The sequence below is a fragment of the Nylanderia fulva genome, unplaced genomic scaffold (genome assembly GCF_048542155.1).
Source record: "Nylanderia fulva isolate GAGA-0341 unplaced genomic scaffold, ASM4854215v1 Scaffold1372, whole genome shotgun sequence".
Taxonomy (NCBI): domain Eukaryota; kingdom Metazoa; phylum Arthropoda; class Insecta; order Hymenoptera; family Formicidae; genus Nylanderia; species Nylanderia fulva.
In genome coordinates, this window is record NW_028189594.1 from 1 (window position 1) to 17,903 (window position 17,903).

The 17,903-nt window shown below is 27.4% G+C and overlaps 2 protein-coding genes across 3 annotated transcripts; both read left to right on the plus strand.

Annotated features, from left to right (window-relative positions):
* The first annotated feature begins 5,132 nt into the window (after positions 1-5,132).
* Positions 5,133-7,521, plus strand: LOC146724334 (uncharacterized). The gene is made up of 2 exons (XM_085480007.1): positions 5,133-6,213; positions 6,904-7,521. The coding sequence occupies exons 1-2, from the start codon at positions 5,881-5,883 to the stop codon at positions 7,159-7,161; spliced, it is 591 nt and encodes a 196-aa protein (XP_085336133.1). The 5' UTR covers positions 5,133-5,880; the 3' UTR covers positions 7,162-7,521.
* Positions 7,522-12,753: 5,232 nt separating this feature from the next.
* Positions 12,754-15,306, plus strand: LOC114941406 (mevalonate kinase-like). 2 transcript variants are annotated; one of them, XM_029316396.2, is made up of 2 exons: positions 12,754-13,815; positions 14,506-15,306. In XM_029316396.2, the coding sequence occupies exons 1-2, from the start codon at positions 12,916-12,918 to the stop codon at positions 14,761-14,763; spliced, it is 1,158 nt and encodes a 385-aa protein (XP_029172229.2). In that variant the 5' UTR covers positions 12,754-12,915; the 3' UTR covers positions 14,764-15,306. The 2 variants fall into 2 exon arrangements, with proteins under 2 accessions (XP_029172229.2, XP_029172230.2); XM_029316397.2 differs by having other exon boundaries at positions 12,754-13,414.
* The last annotated feature ends 2,597 nt before the right edge of the window (positions 15,307-17,903 follow it).

Below are 17,903 nucleotides of genomic sequence, written 5' to 3' on the forward strand. Positions count from 1 at the left end.
CTTCTTTCTCCTATTTTTTCCTCTAGCTCCTCTTCAATCCCCTCCTTCCACCCCTCTCCCCACTCTATTTCCTCTCTTATTCTTTCTCCTCCCCTCTTTGTCCATCTCCCTCTTTTTCTTATTCCTTTTCCCTCCCCCCTTTTTCCCTTTTCAGCTCCTCCTCTTCTTTCTAGCGTTACAATCAATGGGTGATGGTCCGATTCTATGTTATCTCCCACCTTCATTCTCTTTATCCTTTCCTTTACTCTATCCTCTCCCACCACGTAATCTATTACCGATTCCCCTCTTCCTCCTGTATATGTGTACTCCCCCTTCCTATCCCCTCTTATCCCTCCGTTAAAAATTCCCCAACCCACCTCTTCCAACTCTTTTATCAACTTCTTCCCTTCCTCATTAACTTTCTTGTCCTTTGATCTTCTTTCTTCTTCCTCCTCCCCTCCTATCACCCCCCCTCTTTCTACCTGTCCTTGCGTTGAAATCTCCTCCCAAAATCGTCCATTTATTTTCTTCTTTCTCTTCCATCCATTCCTTCATTTCCTCCAATTTCCTTTCCATGTCCCCGTTGATGTATACGCCTATTACCCTCCACTTCTCTCTTCCTACTTCTAAATCCGCCATCATTATTCCCTCCGCCTTTTCTCCCATTCCTGATACTTTTATCTTCCCCCTCTCCTCCCTTACCCCCATGATCATTCCCCCCATCGGTCTTCCTTTCTTCTTTCTCTTCTTTGCTGCTTGCTTCTCCCATCTATATCCTTTCGGTAACCTCTTTTTAATCGCCTCCCATCCCCCTTTCCTCTATCCATGTTTCCATCATCACCACCACCTCCCAATCTTCTATTTCCTTCCAGAACTTTTCTTCCTTATTCTTCAGCCCTGCCACATTCCAAAAACCTATCTTCCATTCTTCTCTTACTTCCCCTCCTTTTTCCTTTCTCTCCTGTTCCTTTCTCCTTCCTTCCTCCGTCCCCCTTTCTCCTTCCTCCTTTCTCTTCTTACTATTGTTCTCCCCTCCTCCTTTCCTCCTTTCTTCTCTTCTCCCTTCTTCTATCCCTTTTTTTCCTCCATTCCTGTCTTCATACCCCCTTCTTCCCCCCTCATTTTCTCTATACCTTCTCTAATTTCTCCTTTCCAATTTTTTAGCACACCTTCCTTCTCTTCCCATTTCCACCATACATCATTGATTTTTATCCTTCCATAGCTCGTCCATACATTGTTTCCTTTCCTCCTTTCTATCTCCGCGATCTCCATTACCTGTCTTTTCTGTTCTCCACTTCCTAGTTTTACTACCACTTCTTCCTCTCTATTACCTGTCTTTTCTGTTCTCCACTTCCTAGTTTTACTACCACCATTTCACCTTCCTTTCCCTCCTTTCCTGTAATCGATATTTAGTTTAAGTTTTTGAAACGTTATTATTGTTGAGAAATTAATCATAATGGAAACGCGAAATGGATTAACATGGTAAAAAGATGAAATCTCTTTTATAATTAATGTTCTTGAATAATTATATATATTTCTGTAAATTTATAATCATCCATATGTTTACATATTTTATTTCTTATTTACGAATTTTTATTTTATAAGTTTCAATAATTAAAATATGTATTATCCAGGCTTCTGTGTGGAGCCTTGAGAGAAGAGACAGAGGTACGTAATATAATATACGATTATTTTGATAGGATGGAATTAGAATTTGATTGAATTTTAGCATTTTTAGAATTATAAATTGGATTAAATATAGATGAAAAATTATGTTTACCACTCATAAACGACGTTACGCATTATCAGTTTATATTATATAAAATAAAAAAGATCGAGAAATATTATCTAGGTATTCTTATTTATGTTACGTATAAATAGATTACTCAAACTTTAATACATTTTTTTAATTTCTTATTAAATTAATAACGCTATTTATTCATGAGCGTGAATTTTGGAACACATTGATGTCTGTGATTTATTACATGTACTAGGTTTGAAAATATGATGACAATTAAATAAGTTACATAGAATTAATTTTGTTAATAAAAGATATAATATTTTGATATATTTTTTGGTACTACTGTAAATAAGTACTGTATGAAAAGAATAATTTATTTTTATAAATGTAAGACATTTTTTTCATTTTTAACTTAGTTATACAATTGAAATTAAATTTAATAGTGAAACGGAAGTTATAATAGAGATAATAAAGTGTTTATCGAACTAATATACGAATTTTTATATTATAAATAGCAGCTATAGATAGCTATAGATAGCAGCAAAATTTTCTTTTGTATTAATTATGTCTATATAAATATTACAACATTACAACGATGTAAATTAATTACGACAATTATAATAATTATGACAATATTATTGGATTTATACAATAGCTAGATATTGTCTCAAGAAAAGAACAAAAAAAAATATATATATATATATATATATATATATTTCTATTACTTTTTATATGAGTTTTATATATCGTACGTTTCGCGTCAAAAGGCACACTACCGCGGGCTGCCCATTTTTCACTTAAAAGTAGAGGGTCGTATTAGGATTTAAATTTTAGCTTTTTTCACGTAAAATCGAATGCCGTCTGGTAAATTTTGATAAATTCAAAATGGCGACCGTAGTGACGCTATTTTCGCCAAAATTAAAAAACATTTCTCAAACTTCAATAAATATCTACAAGAGCTACGATGCAGAATTTTGCAATTACTGTTCTACGACACATCGGTCTTTTGCAATTTCTTTTATACATCAAAAAATACTTACAATTAATTAAATTCAATATTTTTACAGAATGATCTTATGCGAATTATGATGATGCAGAGAAAATATGTTGCGGTCAGCTCAAATCTTTGTACAAGTTTAAATACTGCGAATTATTTGATGAGCCAAAAACATTAGTATTGACTTCTCTGATTAATGTAAAAATATTTATGTGGAAATAATCAACTTTTTATTTACTAAAAATTTTTAGTAGTATATTTAGTAAAATTTTTAATTTTTTATAAAACTATATAATGGCACTATTTAATTCATAAATGAGAATTTTGAAACACGTTGTATATCTGTGATTTATCATGACATATTTTACTTTTGGAAATATAAAGACAATTAAATAAATTACATACAATTATTTCGATAATAAATAGTAATATTTTTAATAAATTTTCTTACTACTTGAAAATTGTGCTATGCAATAAATTAATTTATTTTCATAAACTCTTGAAAAAAAATTTACTTGTTTTTTTTTTTTTTTTACTTTTAATTCATTATTTACAATAAATGGAAAAAACGGAAATTTTAATAGAGATAATAGAGTAATTATTGAATTAACATATATAAATTATTATTGGAAAAGATGACAGCTAAATTTCTTTGCGCTTCTAATGTGTATATAAAAATGACTAGTGTTAAGAAATAGCGCAATAAATATGCAGTGGATTTAAAAATAAATGCGTGTGTTTAAAGTAAATTCAATACTTTTGGAAAAAAACAGCGGAGTTTATTCGATTAAAAGAACTGAGTCGACGTATAATTAATTTGTTCGCGACGATCAAAGACAATAATTGCGATAAAGCGAAATATAGTTTAGCTCGAATAGGTAGTTTAGGTTGATAGCTGACCACAATTTTATTAAGTATCGGGTGCAAGAAACGAAATTGTTATTGCCGAACAGCTTATGTGAGAGCATTCTGGCCCGGCGAAACACTCGAAAAAAGGTAAACACTGCTCACAATCAGTCAGAAGCCGAGCCGCTTTATGGCCTTCCCAATATTAATTATTTTGGAATAAAGACAAATATTGAAACGCAGAGCAATACAAGCAAAGAATAATCGGGACAATTAAAATATGAAATAAAAATTAATATAGAAAATATTTTAACGACGTTACTATAAATGAAATTAATAATTATTACAATTAAATTTGCACCATTGGATTGTCTAAATAAAATAAATATTTATTTCTCTGAACTTTTTATATATCTTCAATTTTATATACTAAATATTTATCTTTTTATAAAATAATTAGAAAACGGATATAAAGTCACACCACGTTAAAATTCGGCGTTTTTTAATAGTACTTTATTCAATAATTACTCCTCTTTAGGTATGGTAAAAACATCATTCATAACCTTTTAATTTAATTTTTGGTGAGGAATTAACGCTATGTACTTAGAGCGGTCTTTAAGTAACACCCTGTATATTAATTGCGTAATAAATTGCAACAAAGTAAATATTATTTTTTTATGTTAAAATAAAACGTTACATATGTATATATATGTATATATATATATATATATATATATATATATATAATTTTATAATTAACATTTCTGTATTTTGCAGTTCCACATTATAAAAAATCAACAATTGTTGAAAGAATATCATTTGTCGCAACCAAACTTTGATACGATTTCGGAGATTGCAAGTCAGTTCCAGTTCGGAGCTAAACTTACAGATTTTGCAGGCGGATTTGCATACATTGTGTTACGACCAAATCTCACAGACGTCGAAATCCAACATTTACAAGAACAGTTTTCGAATAGAAATTTCACAACCAAGATTGCCACCATCGATTGTGATGGTGTGACAATTGATAATTAATTATTATTAACATTATAGCAATTATACGTATTTAATTCAATAATTAAAAAATAGATAAATGTAAAAAAATTACTTTGCTTGTAAAATATATCAAAAAATCTTAGTTTTCACCGTATTCTATCTTATTTTACATCAAAAATATAAATGACGAAAACATTGCACACACACATAAAGATTATACGCTGCAATAGAATATTCCGAAGACTTTTTTAATTTTTAATTTAATTGATATATACAAAATGCTTATTCATAATTTTAATTATATGAGGCGATTCTAATAAAAAATGAGTCTAACAATTTTGAATTATATTTTTTCTGCAATTCTTAGAACAGGTATTATGAAATAAAATATCTAATCAATGTTTATTAGTAAAGTATTTATTTGCCCGATTTTATGGACACCCTGTATATTGCAATATGTTTAGGCTTACAAATATTTTCCTTGTTTCGACAATATTGAAAAAGTTTGACATTGTAGTCCATATAGGAAAGCACAACTTCGAGATGATGTTATTATATGTCCGAAACGAAATCAGTTACAAGTGAGACGCGAAAGTGTGTACAGGACATATAAACACGCTCTTGTGTGCGATAACGAACGTTTCAAAAATTCTTATTAGTGCGACCTTACAATCTTAATATATATTATCAACTTCCAACTATTCAACATTACGTCAGTTCTATCAGGAAGAGATCTTTTTATTGAATAAAGGAATGGCTCATTTTAAAATTTCCGCACCAGCAAGAATTGTCTTATCTGGAGAACACTCGGCGACGTATGGAAAAAAAATGGTTGTGGCTGGTTTAAGCCTTCGCACCAGACTCGAATTCTGTGAATTGTCTGCATCAGAAAGTATTATTTCGATACATTTTCCTCGGGTGGGGCTGAAGAAAGATATACCTCTAGAAATTGTAGAAAACTACTTTTTTAATAAAAATATCTCAGCAATTCGGGAGAGTCCAATCGATTTTCTTCGATACGTGGCATACTTTATCACCATGCATCGTTTGTGGAAGACATTCGAGCAGAGATTTAGCTTACTTGTATTCTTTTATCTGTTTTATTTTTGTACTTACGATTTCGAAAAAAAAATCGCCTTTTCGGATTTCGGTGACTACTGAAATACCTCTTGGAAATGGTCTTGGCAGTTCGACATCGTTTGCTGCATGTCTGACAGGATGTTTTCTTCATTGGAGGTATCTACAAAATGGTAATCATATTACATTTACCCCTGAAGATTTGGCGACTATTCAACGTTATACTCAGTGTTGTGAAGATTGTATGCAAGAATATGTATTTCCCACGATCGATGCCGAAACTTGCATTTACGGTCAAATACGATCTTACCAATGTATGGATTTTAAACATTTTGTTACGCATGTCACACATATAAAAACAATAAAGGTGCTAATAATCGGAACAAATATTCGTCAAGATAAAAAGGAGCGAGCACTACAAATTGCAGTGCTGAAATCTAAAGCTTTGAATTTCGAAACTATCATGAATTCATTACACGACGATGCACGAACAATATATGATAGACTTGTACATATTCACCAACTTCGTTACATCAGAAATCCTATTTATCATGAGAAAGCTTACAACAACTTACAGGTATTTTTTTATTTTTTTTTAATAATGATATTATTTTATTATATATATCAGGATATTCCATAAGAAATTGCTGAAACTAATTAGTTGTTATTTTTTAATGCATGCAGTTATTGAAACAACCAAAAATTTTGTTGAAAAAAAGAAAATCTACAGCTTTTAGTGGATATAAATAAAATGTTTGTATACCAGTTTATTTTATTGCAAATAAGTAATGAAAAGGGTGCTAATAATCACATATGTAAGCTAATGATAAATATTTTCGAAGAGTACGTACCATTTGTATTTGTACAAAACTCTATTCTTTTACGAAAACTCGTCAAAATTTTTTCTAACATGTCATTTTTAATATTATTGACAATCTTTTTAATAATTATTATTAAATTTGGCACTGTTAAAAATATTCATCATTAGTTTATGTGATTATTAGCACTTCTTCATTATTTTCTACCAATAAAATAAACTGGTATACAAACATTTTATTTATATCCATAAAAACTGTAGACTTTCCTTTTCCCAATACAATTTTTGTTTTCTCAATAGTTGCATGCATTAATATATGACAGCTAATTAATTTTAGCATTTTCCTATAAAACACCCTGTATATTCCTTAACATTGATAGAATTGTTCAATATATAATTATTTGCCGGAAATTAATATCATTTTATAATTAACATTTTTGTGTTTTGCAGTTAGACATTATAAAGAATCAACAATTATTGAAAAAATATCATTTGTCGCAACCGGACTTTGATACAATTTCGGAGATTGCAAGTCAGTTCCAATACGGAGCTAAACTTACAGGTTTTTCAGGCGGATTTGCATACATTATGTTACGACCAAATCTCACAACATTAGAAATCATACGTTTACGAGAACAGTTCTCGAATAGAAGTTTCAGAACCAGAATTGCTACTTTCGATCTTCATGGTCTGAGAATTGATATTTAATTCTATTAACCTTATAGCAATTATACATAAATAATTCAATAATTAAAAAATAGGTAAAGATAAAAAATTACTTTGCTTGCAAAATATATCAAAAAATCTTAGTTTTCATCGTATTCTATCTTATTTTACATCAAAAATATAAATGACGAAAACATTGCACACACACATAAAGATTATGCGCTGCAATAAAATATTCCGATAATTTTTTTAATTGTTAATTTAATAGATATATACAAAATGCTTATTCATAATTTCAATTATATAAGGCGATTTTAATGAAAAATGAGTCTAACAATTTTGAATTATATTTTTTCTGCAATTCTTAGAACAGGAATTATGAAATAAAATATCTAATCAATGTTCATTAGTAAAGTATTTATTTTTTAACTGCGAAATTAATAGTTATATACATATTATCAAAAACGTATATTTTATAAACGTATTGTTTATGTTAAAGAATCTGGTGTAATGACTTTTATTTAATAATTTTTCTTTTACTAAGTATCCAGAAACAATAGTTCAAAATTTTTAATTTTTTATTAAAGTAACAACGCTACATAATTTATACACGTATATTATAAAATATGTTGTGTATATTTGTGTCTTATTATTACATGTCCTATTTTTAAGAATATGAACACATAATTAAATAAGTTACACACGCAATTATCTTGATAATAAAAATTAAGATTTTTGATATATATATTTTGTTACTATCAAAAATGAGTGAAAAGAATAATTTATTTTCATGAACTCTTAAGTTTATGTCTTTTCACATTTAACTTCATTATTCAATGTAACTTAAATAGAAAAAGAACATAAACCATCATATAGATTTTTAAATATTTATATATGTAACATATACCAATAATTATATTATTATTTGAAATGATGATAGCAAAGTTTTCTCTTGCTTAATAATGTCTACGTGAAAATAACTGTATTACTGCATCGTAAAAATTGATGACAACAATTATTTCAATTGGATTTTAATAATAACTAGAGATTGTTTGAAGAAATGTAATACATATATATATATATATATATATATATATATATATATATCTTTCTTTGTACAATATATCTTCAGTTTTGTATACTAAAGATTTACCTATTTATAAAATAATTAAGAACTACTTTCAAACCGAAATTCGTGCTACATTAAGTTAATTATTAAGTCAAAATAATTTTCATTTTTGACACTTGTGAAAAACAAAGATTCTAATAATATGAATTTTTTGTCAAAATTATTTAATTAAATTGTATTAAACCAGATAATTCGACAAATACTGCACATTTTCTTATATATCTCAATTATGTACTGTCGACGAGAAAGTATATTTTTATTTGAAGTACAAATTGTATTTTTATATTGTATATTGCCAAATTTGGCATCATTACAAGCCTCATTAATAATCTCAGTCTTGATAGCCGACACATGACTTCCGGCAATTCTGACACGGAAAGAATTGCTGCCAATTTCCAATAAATGAGAAATTTTTGCGGCATTTTACATCGTACTTTAATAAATTATTTTTAATGTTTCTATCATTAATAAAAATATTTTACCACATTCTATGCTATAAAAATGAATTTTATTAATTAAAAAAACAGTTAAAAATATTTTATTCGCAGTATATTTTTATTTGAAGTACAAATTGTATTTTTATATTGTATGTTGCCAAATTTGGCATCATTACAAGTCTCATTATTAATCTCAGTCTTGATAGCCAACACATGACTTCCGGCAATTCTGACACGAAAAGAATTGCTGCCAATTTCCAATAAATGAAAAATTTTTGCGGCATTTTACATCGTACTTTAATTAATTATTTTTAATGTTTCCATCATTAATAAAAATATTTTACCACATTCTATGCTATAAAAATGAATTTTATTAATTAAAAAAACAGTTAAAATATTTTATTTGTTGTTTATGATAAATTGATATTCCATAATTTTATTTTTTTTAAGTTGAATTTAGAATACAGACATTTCCAAAACTTTTAAGATGAAAAATGCTTCTTTGGGAAATATATACAAATTTATACATTTTCGTGGAAATTAAAACCTATATATATTAAAGAATACTTTGGAGTATGATTTTGTGATTTTTAAAAAAATGTTTGATTAATTAAAATTCGTATTCTGCTCAACTTTAATTGATATTTTGGATTAACTTTTAAGATAGACATACCGTTCAATACATCTTTAAGTTCGACTCTATATAAAATAGATCTAACAAAAAAGCAAAATAAATTAATTGTACACTCGTTAAAATAATGTTTTCAAAAATATCAATTTACCTTTTTAAGAGCGTTTATACACTAAATTTTATATATATTTTTTCATCTTTATTTAACAGTGTTATTATTTTATTATATACTATAATCTTTAATTTTATTATGCGTCATCAAGATTCTACATATAAGTATCTACTAGAAGAAGGTCCGGCTCTTAGACCGCTTTGGTTACTATATTAAATTACTATAATAAGATGTTTTTTTGATGTTTTCTTGACGGCCACATACCGTCAAATTTTAAAACGAAAAATCATTATATTGACTTTTTCTACCGTAACATAATTATGACGTCAAAATAATGTAATTTTGAATGCGTTGTGTTTCTTGAATAGTTTAGATCGATAGTCATAGTCTCGCAAGAATTCGAATATTTCGGAATAAAGACAAAAATTGAAACGCAGAGCACTTTTAACTTCATTATTTAATATAACTTAAATAGAAAAAGAACATAAACCATCATAGAGAGAGAGAGAGAGAGAAAGAGATTTTTAAATATTTAATTATGTAACATATACCAATAATTATATTATTATTTAAAATGATATGATAGCAAAGTTTTTTTTTTGCGCTAACCCAGCAAATACCGATATATAATTGTTACATTGCTATGATAAAACGGAATATGACAGGTAATATAACGTGTACCTTACATGTAACATCCATGTTAGTTGTAATTTCCCACTTATAGATGTAACATTTTGATATAACATATTACATTGTAGTTATATTGTAATTATATGTATACCAAATAGCACATTGATGTATTGATAAGTCAGTGCTATCTTGGGATATAATGACAATATAACTACAATATAATATATGTAATATTAAAAATGTTACATCTATGAGTGGGAAATTACAACTAACATATACGTTACATGTAACATTTTTAAGTATATAACATTTATATACTGTGTTTGTTGGGTAATATATGAATTTTTTGTCAAAATTATTTTATTGAATTATATTATAAACCATATAATTTGACAAATACTGAATATTTTGTTATATATCTCAATTATGTACTGATCGACGAGAGAGTATATTTTTATTTGTACATATATTGAATTTTTATATATTACCAAATTTGGACATGTACATTTCCATTATCAGCACGAGATTCCAATTTCATAAATACCATCATTAATTGTGATGGAGTAAAAATTGGTAATTATAAAAGTCTATTATAATTATAGCGATTATGTATAAATAATTAAATAATTATAAATAACTAGATGTAAAAAGGATGGGACAAAATTATTGATTTAATAACTGTGACATTGTAAGGGAAAATAAGACAAACAATATATACTTTTGATTAATATATATATATATGTGTGTGTGTGTGTGTGTGTACATATACATATTTATTTCATAGTCTTACAAGATTTCGATTATTTCGTAATAAAGACAAAAATTGAAACGCAGAGCAATGCGAGCAAAGAATAATCGGGACAATTAAAATATGAAATAAAAATGAACATAGAAAATATTTTAACTACGTTACTATAAATTAAATTAATTATAATAATCATTACAATTAAATTTGCACTATTGTGATTATCTAAATAAAATAAATATTTATTTTTCTTAACTTTTTATATCTTCAATTTTATTCACTAAATATTTATCTTTTTATAGAATAATTAGAAAATGGAGATAAAGTCATGGAGACAAATAGAGCATTTTGCTTTTGTTCACTCGAGTTAATGATAAAAGTACGATATATACGGTGTGTCACTTAAAGACCGCTAAACATACAATAGCGTTATTTCTTAGCAAAAGATAAATCGACAAGTACTGAATAATTTTTTTAATAACACTTAATAAAAAAGTAATTATTGAATAAAATACGGCGAAATAACGTTAAGGTTTAATTTGGCGCATTGAGCCGCGAATCTGGTAATTTATGTTTACACACACTACCAAAAGCGCGGTTCCTAACGTGCACCACGTTAAAATTCGGCATTTTTAACCGTACTTTATTCAATAATTACTCCTTCATTAGATATTATATAAACATTGTTCAAAACTTTTTGATTTATTTTTTGGTAAGAAATTAACGCTATGTACTTAGTGGGCGGTCTTTAAGTGATACCCTGTATATTAATTGCCCTGTAATAAATTGCAACAAAATTTTATAATATCAACGAGTGGTTTTTCTATGTATATGTATTGGCAGCGATTTTGCGTTGAAACCGCCGTTTCATGATAACTGTAACATGCGTTAATCACTAAGGTTCTTCATTAGGTTCTTTTATTAAATGATTGTTGCGTTCCGGTTATCGTCAATAACATTTATTTGCGCTCAATTTAATTTTAATTTTAGAATTATCAATTTATGTATAGAATTAAGCGGGTATTGAGAAAGACTAAATACAGTTGAAACGATTGTTTACCTTTATATATTTTTTTGCTATCAAAATTGATAGGATCAAATAAAAAATATTTTAACATCCTTAAACAATTTCCGCTTGTTAGTTGGCCTTTTTTACGTCAGTCATCTCTCTTACTAATTATTATTATACATGAGCTTGTTTATTGATTTTTATTTTAATTTATAATATTAAAAATAATATACAGAGTGTCCAGAAAATTGCCCGCTTACTTCGGGAGATGTTTCGGGACCCAAAAAGAAATAAAAAATTATATAAACATTGATTCGAAAATAAATCGTTTTCAAATTATAACTACTTTTATTTAAAAAAAATTTTATTTCTCAGTTTGTTACAATCTTAAATTAAATAAAATGATTTTCACAATAATATTGCTAACTTAAGTCAAAGAATAAGTTATATGAATTCGGAGAAGTAAGAAGGGATTCAAATGTTTTTCAAAGAGTTCAGAATATCTTTGATGGAAGAATAAGAGCCTGCATTCGTGCTGAAGGTTGCCATTTTAAACATCTTATTTAGATTTATAAATATTTATTTATTGTTATTTTTCTAATTCTAAAAATTATGTAATCATATTTACAAATATCGAAAAAATTTAAAAAAAATAAAATTATAAATAATTAAATAAAAGTGACTATAACTTGAAAACGACTTATTTCCGGACCTATGTTTATATAATTTTTTTTCCTCTTTTTGGGTCCCTAATTACCTCCCGAAGTATTGCGAGCGATTTTATGGACACCCTGTATATTGCAATATGTTTAGGTTTACAGATATTTTCCTTCTTTCGACAATATTGAAAAAGTTTGACATTGTAGTCCATATAGGAAGCACGACTTCTAGATGATGTTATTATAGGTCCGAGACGAAATCAGTTACAAGTGAGGACGCGAAAGTGTGTACAGGACATATAAACACGCTCTTGTGTGCGATAACGAACGTTTCAAAAATTCTTATTAGTGCGTACCTTACAATCTTAATATATATTATCAACTCCCAACTATTCAACATTACGTCAGTTCTATCAGGAAGAGATCTTTTTATTGAATAAAGGAATGGCTCATTTTAAAATTTCCGCACCAGGAAGAATTGTCTTATCTGGAGAACACTCGGCGGCGTATGAAAAAACATTGCTTGTGGCTGGTTTAAGCCTTCGCACCAGACTCGAATTCTGTGAATTGTCTGCATCAGAAAGTATTATTTCGATACATTTTCCTCGGGTGGGGCTGAAGAAAGATATACCTCTAGAAATTGTGGAAAACTATTTTTTTAATACAAGAATCTCAGAACTTCGGTCGAATCTAATCGATTTTTTTCGATACGTGACATACTTTATCACCATGCACTGTTCGTGGGAGACATTCGAGCAGAGATATAGCTTACATGTATTCTTTTATCTGTTTTATTATCTGACTTACGATTTCAAAAAAAGATCGCCTTTTCGGATTTCGGTGACCACTGAAATACCTCTTGGAAATGGTCTTGGCAGTTCGACATCGTTCGCTGCATGTCTGGCAGGGTGTTTTCTTCATTGGAGGAGACTTCTACAGAAAGGTGATCATATTAGATTTACCCGTGACGATTTGGCGACTATTCAACATTATACTGAGTATTGTGAAGATTGTATGCAAGAATATATATTTCCCACGATCGATGCCGAAACTTGCATTTACAGTCAATTACGATATTACCAATATAAGGGTTATAAACATTTTGGTGTGGAAGTCATAAATTTACAAACAGTAATTAAGGTGCTAATAATCGCAACAAATATTCGTCAAGATAAAAAGGATCGAGCGCTACAAATTGCAGTGCTGAATTCTTTGTATTTTGAAAAGTTCATGGATTTATTAGACATCGTTGCAATGACAATATACAATAGATTTAGATATATTAACAATATTCGTACCATTAAAGATCCTACTGTCCATCAGAGTGCTAACAAGGAAATACAAGTATTTTTTTTATTTTTATCTAATAATGATATTATTTTATTATATATTACAGGGTATCCCATAAGAAATTGCTGAAACTAGTTAGTTGTCATTTTTTAATGCATGCAGTTATTGAGAAAACAAAAATTGTGTTGAAAAAAGTAAAGTTTACAGCTTATAATGGATATAAATAAAATGTTTATATACCAATTCATTTGATTGCAAATAAGTAATGAAAAAAGTGCTAATAATCACATATGTAAACTAATGATAAATATTTTCGAAAAGTACGTTCCATTTGTATTTGTACAAAATTCTATTCTTTCACGAAAACTCGTCAAAATTTTTTCTAAAATGTCATTTTTAATATTATTGACGATCCTTTTAATAGTTACTATTAAATTTGGCATTGTTAAAAATATTTATCATTAGTTTATGTGATTATTAGCACTTCTTAATTACTTTCTACCAATAAAATAAACTGGTATACAAACATTTTATTTACATCCATAAAAACTGTAGACTTTCCTTTTCCCAATACAATTTTTGTATTCTCAATAATTGCATGCATTAATAAATAACAGCTAATTAATTTTAACAATTTCTTATGAGACACCCTGTACATTGTGTAGCCTTGACAGATTTATCCAATAAATAATTATTTGCCGGAAGTTAATATAATTTTATAATTAACATTTTTGTATTTTGCAGTTTTACGTTACAAAAAATCAAAAAATGTTGAAAGATTTTCATTTGTCGCAACCGGACTTTGATACAATTTCGGAGATTGCAAGTCAGTTCGAGTACGGAGCTAAACTTACAGGTTTTTCAGGCGGATTTGCATACATTGTGTTACGACCAAATCTCACAGACGTCGAAATCCAACATTTACAAGAACAGTTTACGAATAAAAATTTCACAACCAAGATTGCCACCATCGATTGTGCTGGTGTGACAATTGATAATTAATTATTATTAACATTATAGCAATTATACGTATTTAATTCAATAATTAAAAAATAGATAAATGTAAAAAAATTACTTTGCTTGTAAAATATATCAAAAAATCTTAGTTTTCACCGTATTCTATCTTATTCTACATCAAAAATATAAATAACAAAAACTGTGCATCAAGATCATGCGCTGCAATAAAATATACAGAAGACTTTTTTGATTTTCAATTTAATTCATATACAAAATGCTTCATAATTGCAATTACATGAGGCGATTTTAATGAAAAATGAGTCTAACAATTTTGAATTATATTTTTTCTGTAATTCTTAGGACAGGAATTATGAAATAAAATATCTAATCAATGTTCATTAGAAAAGTATTTATTTGTTAACTGCGAAATTAATAGTTACATATTATCAAAAACGTATATTTTATAAACGTATTGTCTATGTTAAAGAATCTGGTGTAGTGACTTTTATTTAATAATTTTTCCTTTACTAAGTATCCAGAAACAATAGTACAAAATTTTTAATTTTTCATTAAAGTAACAACGCTACATAATTTATACACGCAAATTATGAAATATGTTGTGTATATTTGTGATTCATTATTATATGTCCTGTTTTTAAGAATATAAACACATAATCAAATAAGTTACACACGCAATTATCTTGATAATAAAAACTAAGATTTTTGATATATTTTAGTATCCAAAATGAGTGCTTTATGAAAAGAATAATTTATTTTCATGAACTCTTGAGTTTATGTCTTTCCACTTTTAACTTCATTATTCAATGTAACTTAAATAGAAAAAGAACATAAACCATCATAAAGATTTTTAAATATTTATCAATGCAACATATACCAATAATTATATTATTATTTGAAATGATGATAGCAAAGTTTTCTCTTGCTTAATAATGTCTACGTGAAAATAACTGTTTTACTGCGTCGTAAAAATTAATGACAACAATTATTTCAATTGGATTTTAATAATAGCTAGAGATTGTTTGAAGAAATGTAATATATATATATATCTCTTCTTTTTATACAATATATCTACAGTTTTGTATACTAAAGATTTATCTATGTATAAAATAATTAAGAACTACTCTCAAACCGAAATTCGTGCTACATTAAGTTAATTATTAAGTCAAAATAATTTTCATTTTTTACACCTGTGAAAAACAAAGATTGTAATAATATGAATTTTTTGTCAAAATTATTTAATTAAATTGTATTAAACCAAATAATTCGACAAATACTGCACATTTTCTTATATATCTCAATTATGTACGACGAAAAAGTATATTTTTATTTGAAGTACATATTGTATTTTTATATTGTATATTACCAAATTTGGCATCATTACAAGCCTCATTATTAATCTCAGTCTTGATAGCCGACACATGACTTCCGACAATTCTGACACGAAAAGAATTGCTGCCAATTTCGAATAAATGAAAAATTCTTGCGACATTTTACATCGTACTTTAATTAATTATTTTTAATGTTTCCATCATTAATAAAAATATTTTACCACACTCTATGCTACAAAAATTAATTTTATTAATTAAAAAAATAGTTAAAAATATTTTATTTGCTGACCGTTCAATACATTTTTAAGTTCGATTCTATATAAAATAGATCTAACAAAATAGCAAAATAAATTAATTGTACACTCGTTAAAATAATGCTTTCAAAAATATCAATTTACCTTTTTAAGAGCGTTTATACACTAAATTTTATTTACATTTTTTCATCTTTATTTAACAGTGTTATTATTTTATTATATACTATAATTTTTAATTTTATTGTGCGTCATCAAGATTCCTTATATAATTATCTACGAGAAGGAGGTCCGGCTCTTAGACCGCTTTGATTACTACCCAGCAAACACAGTATATAAATGTTATATAATTAAGCATGTTAAATGTAACGTATATGTTAGTTGTAATTTCCCACTCATAGATGTAACATTTTTAATATTACATATATTACATTGTAGTTATATTGTCATTATATCTCAAGATAGCACTGACTTATCAATACATCAATGTGCTATTTGGTATACATATAATTACAATATAACTACAATGTAATATGTTATATCAAATTGTTACATCTATGAGTGGGAAATTACAACTAACATGGATGTTACATGTACGTACACGTTATATTACCTGTTACATTCCGTTTTATTATAGCAATGTAACAATTATATATCGGTGTTTGCTGGGACCATTCCATAATATATCATTTTTCATCCACATGGGTAACTATGGCTAATCTCTTAATCACTTTAAATAAATATGTAGAAAACTTTAGTTACACATTAAAAACAACTAAAAACAAAACTTACATTAAGAACAACAAACGATTAATTATTTGTCGTTTTAGAAATTTCATATGATTTGCCGGATTGCAAGTGAATTTGGATTCATGGAAAGATTTCCAGATTTTGGAGGCGACTGTACACACATTCTACTACCACCAATCATTACAATGGAGAAATCTGAAATATTTGGGCATTCATAACAGCACGAGATTCCAATGTCATAAATACCATCATTAATTGTGATAGAGTAAAAATTGGTAATTATAAAAGTCTATTATAATTATAACGATTATGTATAAATAATTAAATAATTATAAATAACTAGATGTAAAAAGAATGGGAGAAAATTATTGATTTAATAACTATGACATTGTAAGGGAAAATAAGACGATACATTTTTTATTAATATATACATATATGTATACATATATGTACATACAGGGTTTATTATAAGTCACATCACATTTCTGGGAAATGAATTTGTCCAAGTCAAAATAAGTCAAAAATAAAAAATGACAAAATTACGTTTGAGTCTTCTTTAAGGTGGGTTTAGGATGAGCTTAACGTAACGGAACGTAACGGAACGCGACGGAATTCGGCTATTACGATCGCCTTTACGTAACGAATTATTAGAACTTAACGCGACATCAAGCTTTGCCAAGCTTTGTCGCGTTTCGCCTAGTCGGTCTTTAAAAAAATTTATTATAATTATTAAAATAATTATTATTAATTATAATTCTTATTATAGTTATAATAATTATTATAATTATAATCATAATATGTATATAATATTAGTTACCCTTTTTATTGTAATAAT

Excerpts from the sequence above, each read along its gene's own strand:
- LOC146724334 (XM_085480007.1), top strand. The coding sequence starts at position 5,881 with ATGCAAGAATATGTATTTCCCACGATCGATGCCGAAACTTGCATTTAC. Across the intron at positions 6,214-6,903 it reads AAGCTTACAACAACTTACAG|TTAGACATTATAAAGAATCA; the intron begins GTATTTTTTTAT and ends TGTGTTTTGCAG.
- LOC114941406 (XM_029316396.2), top strand. The coding sequence starts at position 12,916 with ATGGCTCATTTTAAAATTTCCGCACCAGGAAGAATTGTCTTATCTGGA. Across the intron at positions 13,816-14,505 it reads GTGCTAACAAGGAAATACAA|TTTTACGTTACAAAAAATCA; the intron begins GTATTTTTTTTA and ends TGTATTTTGCAG.